The 9,500-nt window shown below is 38.6% G+C and overlaps 1 protein-coding gene across 1 annotated transcript in view; it reads right to left on the bottom strand.

Annotated features, from left to right (window-relative positions):
• ROS1 (ROS proto-oncogene 1, receptor tyrosine kinase) overlaps positions 1-7,496 on the bottom strand; it is a 71,785-nt gene extending 64,289 nt beyond the window's left edge. Inside the window, exons 1-5 of the mRNA XM_057413237.1 lie at positions 7,175-7,496; positions 5,396-5,449; positions 3,669-3,728; positions 2,974-3,000; positions 399-459 (exon numbers count right to left, since the gene is read on the bottom strand). Coding sequence (XP_057269220.1) covers positions 399-459; positions 2,974-3,000; positions 3,669-3,728; positions 5,396-5,449; positions 7,175-7,297 — 325 coding nt within the window. The 5' untranslated portion in view covers positions 7,298-7,496. The remainder of the gene's footprint in view (positions 1-398; positions 460-2,973; positions 3,001-3,668; positions 3,729-5,395; positions 5,450-7,174) is intronic.
• Positions 7,497-9,500: the final 2,004 nt, after the last annotated feature.

Consider the following 9,500-nt stretch of genomic DNA (forward strand, 5'->3'; position numbering starts at 1 on the left):
ATGAGAGACTTCTGAAGCAATTTTCAAGGGGCCAATTACAATAGCACTGTATTGGCCTAACTGTTTCCATATCAGTTGCAGGAGATTTGGGCAATGATTTCAAGATAGCAGACAGGTCAAGGATGTGTGCTCAACAGAGTATCATCTTGAACAGCAGAAACTGGATTCTAGAAGTCTCATGGCCCTCATGATATGGAGGGGAAAAAAGTTCTACTATAAAATAAGAATTAACTTCATTGTATTTGTTAAAATAAGAGTGATAATTTTCTGATTAATAAAAACACTCAAGACACTCCTATTTTATTTTTCAAAGAAATGCAGATAATAGAACAAGACTATAATCTTAAAACTGAATATATCAAACTGTGAATTGGAGACAGAACTCTTTTCAGACTTACTCTGTGCTTCAACTCCATATGCATCCTCTGCACGGCTACAGCCAAACTTACAGGAAACTGTCTGTGTAGGGTACAGAACTCACTGGTTAGTTTTGTGTAAAGGCAAACTTCCTCCTAGAATTATGCAAACACATTTTAAACACATACAAATCCTGTGGACAACTTGAATGCATAAAACCCCTGTGGAAATCATTATATTCATTCTAAAACAATAGCAATACCACAAACTCACTCTGAAGAGCTTCCCGAGAGCCTTTCCAACAATTCACTGGGAACTGAATTAGGGTTTTCCTCCTTACGCACTGTCCCTTTATGGAATGCACAAACATGGGGCTACATTAAAGTTGGAAACAGACTTCGTTGACAACCATAGAGTTTGGATGTAACAGTGAATGATGTGTTCCACATGTTGGATTTCACCTTTTTCCCCTTCTTGTTCCTATGAATGAGGCACAGTCTCACAAATGTGTTTCCAGTGAATTTTCAAAATAGTTGAAATGAGTAATCTGTAAGAGCAGCCATGCCTAATTCACATTTCCTTCTTAGCAGTTACTCCTTCTGTTACAGTCATGCCTAAAAGCTGCAAACATAACAAATACTCCAGGGCAGCGAGTTTTCCATGTTCACATGCTAAGTACACAAAATTCCTCAGAGTTTTCAGTTTAGGTGTTTAGTGTTCAGTTCAGTTTAGTGTTACTCTACTTTATAGGTAGAGAACTTGAGAAGAGGTAGTAACATTTTCCAGCTGGATCTCAGTGGCTTCAAAGCTACATGCAAGACAGTCTCCTGGGAAGCCAAAACTTTTGGTAGGTGATGGTTTGAGCTTATCAAAACAGGGATTTTATTTGGGCTCATTTTATTCCACAAATTCGTTCAGCCTATAAAATCTTGAATTTTTCTTCATGCAGGAGCCACCTTTTAAGTGATAATTTACCTTTAGATCATTCAGAAACAATTCATTATGTTAAGTGAGCAAATTCTTTTTATTGCTTTTCCTGTGATTCTAGGATATACCCTATGGAAACTGATAAGGCACATCACTTATTTCAGACAAGACGGTTGCAGCTGAAATAGATTTAAAATCTTGTTTATCGGTATATTCCTATATACATTATCTCACACCAGGTACTCAGTGCCAAGTGCAAGCATTTAAGAAGTTTTTTTATTCAGATAAATATTTCCAAGTGAGTTATCATTACTGATAGGAGACAAAAATCCAGATATTAACAGACATCAGTTACCTACTGTACACTGAAGCTTTTGTTTACAACCAGGATTTGTTTAGTTCGTAGGGGATGGTGTCCCCAGATTACATGCTGATTCATTGTGCCTTCTGCTTCATTTAACAGACATTTCTGGCCATTTGTTTTTTGTCGTGTTTTTCATTCTTCTGATTTTTGTCCAAACCACAGATCTAATTTTTGCTTGAGGTAAGAGGATTACTGAAGCTCCCAGCCTTAGAAATTTTGAGGGAAATTTGCCATCTGCTCTGCCTGAAAATAAGAAATCCACTCTTACTCCCACTCCTTTCCCCTGCACACTGCAATGACCTGATCCTCTGCATGCAGTGACCTGGTGCTCGCCTGACTATGCGGGGAGTCAAGTCAGCCCACCAATTCAGTGGAAAGATAATCCTACAAAAGCCTTTGCAGAGTTAGTGCATATTGTGTGGCCAGACAAGCAAAAAAAACAACCCAACACAACAACAACAACCCACACACACACTCCAATTCTGTTTCTACAAAAAAAATTTGGTTACTTCTTGGACTGTTACTACACTCCAAACCCACCATTTAGCATATCTGTAAATGTTTGTCATGGTCACAGTTTCACAGATTAGAAAAACATTTAAAAACCCACTCCATTTAATGGAATTTCTGGCTTGCCAATGGGTCTCAAGAACCCCCAACACAATCCTGCAAACACTTCATTCCCATCCTACATTCTACGTTCATGATAAATGGTTCTCAGAAAGGCACTGTCTTTAGCAGCATTTTGTTGCGCCATACTTATCACTGTAAACACCAGTGCATCTGCAGCACAGACCAGGTACTCCCCATTTGAGAACTCTTCCTAAAGGACAGCACATTACTCCTTACTAAATAGCATTTTACTTCATTTGGATTGTTGACCCAGTCAAGAGTGTTTTGTCCTCTGGCTCCCACTCTTTGTTTCCAGTTCTCGCCAAGCTGGTGTCATATCAGCCGTAATAAGCATTCTCTGCCTTTCACAGCATTAATGAAAAACTGGGTAGAGCAAGACTCCTATGCGAGCCTAGAACACAGTTTAAATACATCTGCACTGCATTCCATACTGGTCTGATTAGTCTGCTTTCTTTAAAGCAATATTCTTTGCTACACAGCAGTTTTTAATGCAAACATGCCCTTAGCCACCATGCTGGAAAGACAGGATTCAGGTACTTAACTCATTCTTCAGCTTTAGAGAGCACAAAACAATTAGACCTGGATTGATAAGATTTGTGTATCTCCACAGTATTTCTTAGCACTGTGTGGACATACTAACCACTGAAATAATGATTTTTTTTTTTCATTTGCCCTGATAGCATTTAGCTTACCTCACATGGTCTTGTGTATGTCTTGTTCTGCCAAAAAACAAATGAATAAAATGTGGGATTACCATAAATATAATCACAGAGTATTTCAAACACAAAATAATGGTTAATTAGAAGTTTCTTACAGTGAAAGTACACTACAAAACTGTATCACTGGGAAAAATGAAAGAAGTGGAATCTACACTTGAAAAACCAGAAAGTCAACATTAAAATCGTGCCAAGGATGAACGAGCTTCAGGTGTTCAAGAGGTCCAGAAAAAAAAAGCAGTTTAAAAACTACTATGGCAGCTGGCCCAGACCAATGTTAATTCTCATCCATCTGGTCTAGTAAAAGCAAGAAATAAATCTAGTAAAGACCATGTGCTTTATTTACACCTGCATACAATTCTGAGGTAGGCCCCAATAGAGTAAAATCCTGAAAAGCTCTACTTCTTTCTCACTGCCTGAAAGTCTGGGTGAGTGGTTGAGCCTAATGAAGGGTAAAATGTCCCCACATTTTAGCAAATACAATGAAGACTTTTGACAGTACAGGTAACACCCATAGCAAGAATTATTAACTTCCCAAAAAAACATACTGAGAGAAATTATGGACATTACATCTTTTCATAGAAACACTGTTCTGGTTAAGTTTTCCACATCTGCCATACTTGATGGGCTGGAGAAAAGTGCTATAGAGACAAAGCAGAGGCAATACTCACACATTTCAGTGGGCAGTTGATTTGCACTGTAGCGTTCCAAAACTGACATCCCTGTGTGCACTGCAAAGACAGATGGTGGCTTTAAAAAGGACTTGGAAAGCACATTTTTAAAGAGACAGGATGCTCCAGCTCTAAAAGTGAGGACAATAGATCAATTTCCAGCTGCAGTAAAACAACCTGCATGACCAAGTCATTTAGCTCCTTCGTGCTATGCAATAAAATAGGCTTAGCAATAAAATAGGCTTAAATAAAATAGCACTTAAACTCTGTAACAACACCAGTAAATATACCAAAGTTTATAGGTACTCTGATAGTACAGTAAGGGACTTACATTGTATAGTGCCCTCCCAATGTAAAATCAAATATAGAGCTGAAGAAAAAATAAATCATTCTTAGAGACTGGTTTGTGCAAAACAGTAGATGCTCGATTACCTGTTCAGCTTTGGTAAAAACTTGGACACTCTTGCATGTACTGAGAGCACTAAAAGGACTGCAGGACACCTGAGCAGAATGTGAATATCACCTGAGGAGGGTGCTCAGCTTTACCCAGGCCGTGGGAAAGGGCTGATGCACAGAGACAGAAGGAGCCCTGGCTAAGGTAGTCCATGTTCACTCTTGCTCTGGGAATGAGTCACCCAGTCAGCTATGATGTGTGTGGCCAGGGCTCCCTCTCTCCCAGCTTTATTTTGTCACTTGTCCTCTGTGGAGAAGTAACAAATAAGCAGTATGCAGCACAGCCAAGCACAGTGGAAAGCTGTTCAACACAAGCCCCCCACTCTCCAACAGGGGAGGCATCAGCTTTTAAACTATGAGTTTTCAAAGATGTTATAAATGTTATGTGGTTTAGATGTGTTGCTGGATCTTTCATATTCATTCTGTCCCATCCATTTCCTAATGGTCATGTGCATTTATTATTTTTTTTTAAAGGGAAGCTGGAAGCCTCATGAAACAAGTAGTAATACTTGATAACACTGAGCAAAGATACACAGTAACCTAAATAAGCAAGTCAACCTTGCCATGTATTATCATGATAGCACAGCCTTTTATGGTCCCAGCATCATAAATGACCCAGCCTTGCTAGATACCAGTCCTTGAGAGTCTGCTTCCCACTAATCTCTGTGGAAAATATTGATGACTTAATTCTTCACTGCTCTTCAAGTATTATGTATAACCAGCAGCTTGAACAGCATGTGAAATATGCACTAGAAGAACATCAGCTAAAGTTTTTACAAGAATGCTGCCATGGAAAACTCATGTCAGGCTAAAGAGGCCCCCCAGTAGACACAACCATTTGAAGTCCTACAATACTCTAATTTTTCAACAATTGCCATTTTAAGATTTCTCCCATCAAATCACTAGAAAACAAAATAAGCTACTTTACTATACAAAGGTGGTTGAATAAAAATCTTAGCTATTTACATTTTGGAGGGAATACTAGCTTTGATTCATTTTCTCAAAACTGATTATGAACTTTGTAGATCACAAACATGAACGTGACTCACAACAGAGAACTACGCTTTTTACACATTTTCTTTAAGCAAAAAAAGATAGCTTTGTCTTTAATAATTTGAGCCAAATCTGAGCACACAACCTACTGACTTATGTCAGACAGGCAACTGTGCTCATTTACGTGAAGTCTTTGACAATATGATTGATCATTGTACCCATTTTATTCAAATAGCAGTAACATAAAATGTCAGTAATTAGCAAAGTAAACCATTACTCACTGCTCCAGTGATGTCACTAACATTGCAAAGGTTACTTATTCCAAGTTCTCCTTCCTATAAGAGAAATACATGTATTTTTATGGAGTCAAAATGTTTCCCCAAACTTATTTGATTAAAATACATTAATGCATTGGATTCTTGTAAAACACATTTTCTTTGACAAGTGTTTCCTAATTTGAAGAAATTTATTGTTGACACACCAGTAGCTTCTCACTTGAGACTAATTTCATGGTACCACAAAGACATTGGCAGAACCAGTTGTTGTTAATTTAATTATCTCAGGTAAGAATCTGGCTCTCATCTCCTGTTTCTGGCTCACTGAGTCAGTAACAAATCCTTCAGAAATCTGTTGGGCATAAATGAGAAAGCCAAGTGGCTTTGACCTCTTGGGAACAGGAAAAACCTTCCTTGAAGCTAAATCCCTTCTGTCTGGTCTCCTTTTGAAGGGGTTTTACTCAGCCATATGGTGACCACCATTCCTCCTCTGCCAAAAGTGCTCTCCAGCTAAGGTGGTTAGTTTTCCACAACATCCAAATTGTGCAAAACCAGTCACTGCCTGTGAAGTGCAAATGATTTGAGGATGTATCTGACAACCCTCAAGAAGCTGAATATTAGGTCTTCAGTTTTGTCCTGCAAAGAGGTAAGAGCACCCTTAAAAAAACAATTTTTAGGCAGAAATTTTCAACAGACTGGGCACATGATGACAATAGTGACAGTCAAAGGTGTCACAAAGCAAATGGGAACACAGCAAGTAGACTGGAGACAAAAAATAAGATGTACAGCTCTCAGACTCCAAGATTATATTTTTCTCATCTGAATCCCTTACACAATACGCTCACTGAACATGAATGTGATTTTCCTGTCTTTCAAAGCTGAGAGGAAGAGCAACTTATTTCTTATTCTGAATTAATTTAAGCTTAAATCAAAGGATCCCCATTAAAGTTATCACCGCATGATAGGCTTTCATCAGGAAAGGCAATTAACTCTTTCACTGGTGCAAGAGTTAGAAAGGAACTGTCAAACAAACGTATGACATAGAGCAGGTGAGTCTTCTGCAGTAAATTTCCACAGTTAGTTAGCCCAAGGCACAAAATGTCCTTTTACAGAGCAAAGGTACATGGTCTTCTAAACAACATCAACATTTCAGGCAAATAGAAACAAGGAGGGAACTCCTGAAAGTCTCATGCAGAATTATTGTTTGGATTTGGGTGGTTCTGCTTATCGTTGTGCATCAGTAGAAGGAAAAATAGTAAATTCCACTCAACTACTCAAAGGAACACTAAGAAAGCATAAGATTAAGGATCCAATCACTTTAATACTGAAAGTTCTATCTACAATTTAAAGGATAGGTGACTTAAAAAAGAAGTTGAAACTAGTTCATTATAACTGTGCAAACCAAAGATTCCCAGATAATTTCTTGTGAATTCACACGTTTCCTCAGTTTGCATAAGAGAAGTTGTAGACTAGACAAACTGATAAGTGCATGAACTGAAAGAACAAAGGTTTCTCTCTTCCACCCTCCAGGGTCTTTAGCACTTAGAGTAATTTCAGGAGCTGCTGGAACATAAGTATATAAAGAAAGTATAAAATGAAAACCCATGCAATCTGCTTAATGGGGTTTCTTACTTACCAGGTTCCACAAAACATTTGTTCTCAAACTCTGCTTTTACTCAGACACAGTATTTAAAATAAATTTTAAAAACATACATAATAGGAAGTTCCTACAGTGCTAACAACCATCTATGTTTCAAAAGATGAAATACAGTTTTCAAAACTTACCAGGTTACTTGTACATAAGTTTTGACAGTTTCTTGAGAAAGTACAGTTCACTGCAGAAATCCATACACAGTAAAAAGCAGCAAGTCTGTTTAGCGGGAGACCCCACAGGCAAGTGTTCCTCATAACTTAAACAATTGCATCTGTCAGTCTGATTCTTTCCTTGACTTGGCCATACGAACTCCTTTCAGTCTAGATGATGGAGATGCAACTGCTAAAGTTGCTTTCCAGTTTATTAAATATTTTTTTAAAGCCTTGTTTACACACTCCTTTCCTTCAACTACTTTTCAGCTTCCTGGAGCACTGGTCTTGCAATTGCACAATATCTGTTTCATAGTTTCTTATTAAACCACTGAAACAAAAGAGTAAACCAATGAAAGTCAGCGTATCTCCTTACATAAATACCATTCAAGCAAAGAGGAAACTAGCTGCAATGCTTCAAATCAGGTGCTCCAAGCAGAATGGAAACAGGAAAGAGTGAGTGAAAAGTGACCTAATCTCCATTTCTACTACAATTAAGCTATTTCTAAATATTTTCAAGTGGATTCAGCTAAGAAAATTTCTTTGTGATGATGAATAACCTTGTTAGAAAACACTGCAGTTCACATTAGTCAGTACAAAAATGTTAATTAATTCTCTATTTTAATGACTGTTTCCAAATGTTCCATTTCCACACCAAAATACCACTCAAAACAGACGCCTGTCTGCCTTCAGATACAACACAGACACAAACTAACCAGAGCCAATCTGCTAGGGATTCTATGTGAGTAGGCACTAGTACTAGTAAGTTTGTGTCCGTATCATGGAATAAAATTGAAGCTGATGGATAAATCATGCATCTGATTTAAAGAGAGGTGAATAGTCCTACATTAAGTTGGACACTCACATTGAAGAGGTCAGTGGAAATTCAAGCTTAAGATACACCCACCTCCCAGTCTGTGGCACATCTCTCTTGTACTGGCAGAGCTATCCAGAGTCATTCTGTGAACTGCAGTAGGAAGTTGATCTAGCTTACATATGTATGTATATATAAACAATTTCTATGTCATTTTTGTGCATGTATTATGCATTACAAATAAAATGTGCTATTTTATAAATAGTATAGCATTCTGAAGATCAGTTTAAACTGACACACCCTCTCATTGCTGCTTAAGAAGGGGACCTGCTTTTCTAGCACACCTTTCCAAGCCCCACTCACTTGCCAAGCAAACATTCCTGCAGTCATGCAATAAACCAGGCTAAGAATCTGGTTAACACGAACCCAGCAACAACTGAAGTGAATTGGTTAGCATTAACCTGATAGTGTTCTCTCCGATTCAGACTGCAGCACAGCCCCATGTGCCGCTGTGCCTGTGCATAGTAGGTGAAAAGAGCTAAAAGCACCAAGGCACAAGAAAAGGATAAGCCAGGCTATAGAGAGTCAATGGATATTGCCAAGCACATGGGTCAAAGGTGGACAGAGGAAGAAGCAAGCTCATTTGTTTTATTCCACTTGTGCTGGGAAGCATTTGGGGGTTTCCTTGTGCATTATCTCAGCCTCCTCACCATGACTCAAGAGAACTCCTAGACAAGAGTAAGACTTGTCTAAGATGAGCTTAGCTTTCGTCCAAGGGCTTTCAGCTACACAGGTGAGGGGGAGTTACTGCCCCATTTTCTTGTCTGTTCTCCACTCCAGAAGGATGCTGCCCCCAATCCAGCCCACCAGCAAAGCCACTCAGGAGGAAACTCCTTAGCTGCGGCCAAAATAAGCCAGTTTAGTCTGACTGCTTAAATAGTAGCTCTTTGCTAATCCAGCTCATCTTGGCTGAAGAAGCTTTGTCAGAGCTCACGTGAGCAGAAAAACTCAAGAGGAAACTGGTGACAGGCAGATGTAGGCTGCAATTTCTTCTTGAGACAAAGCACTTTGTGCTTTGGGTAGATCTTTAGGAGATTTAAGACCCTCAGCATATTGTCTCTAGGGCTAGTAGGTCTACACCAGTAATTTAAATGTACCCATATACCTAATACGTACCTAAGCAGGTGGCATGGGGTAATCTGCATCACACTTTAAAAAACACTCATACTCCAAGAGAAGATAGCCACAACTGAAATATATACGGGAAATGGCTCTCAGGTTTTATTACATACCAAACTGTTCCTGGATATTATTTGGGCTAGTGTTGATGTAGACCAAAACCAGCCAGGGACAACAGTTTAACAGTTGATCTATGTGGTCACTCAAGACTAAGAATGCTGCCTGGCATGGATTTACATTACTAGCTTAGCTGTAGTCCAGGTAAACAAATACGTCTAAGTTCAATCTTTAAAAAAAAATAAAAAATCTTTTAAT

Source organism: Pezoporus wallicus, unplaced genomic scaffold (genome assembly GCF_028554395.1).
Source record: "Pezoporus wallicus isolate ANWC-B61680 ecotype Strahan unplaced genomic scaffold, APGP_CSIRO_Pwel_v1 contig_7505, whole genome shotgun sequence".
Taxonomy (NCBI): Eukaryota; Metazoa; Chordata; class Aves; order Psittaciformes; family Psittacidae; genus Pezoporus; species Pezoporus wallicus.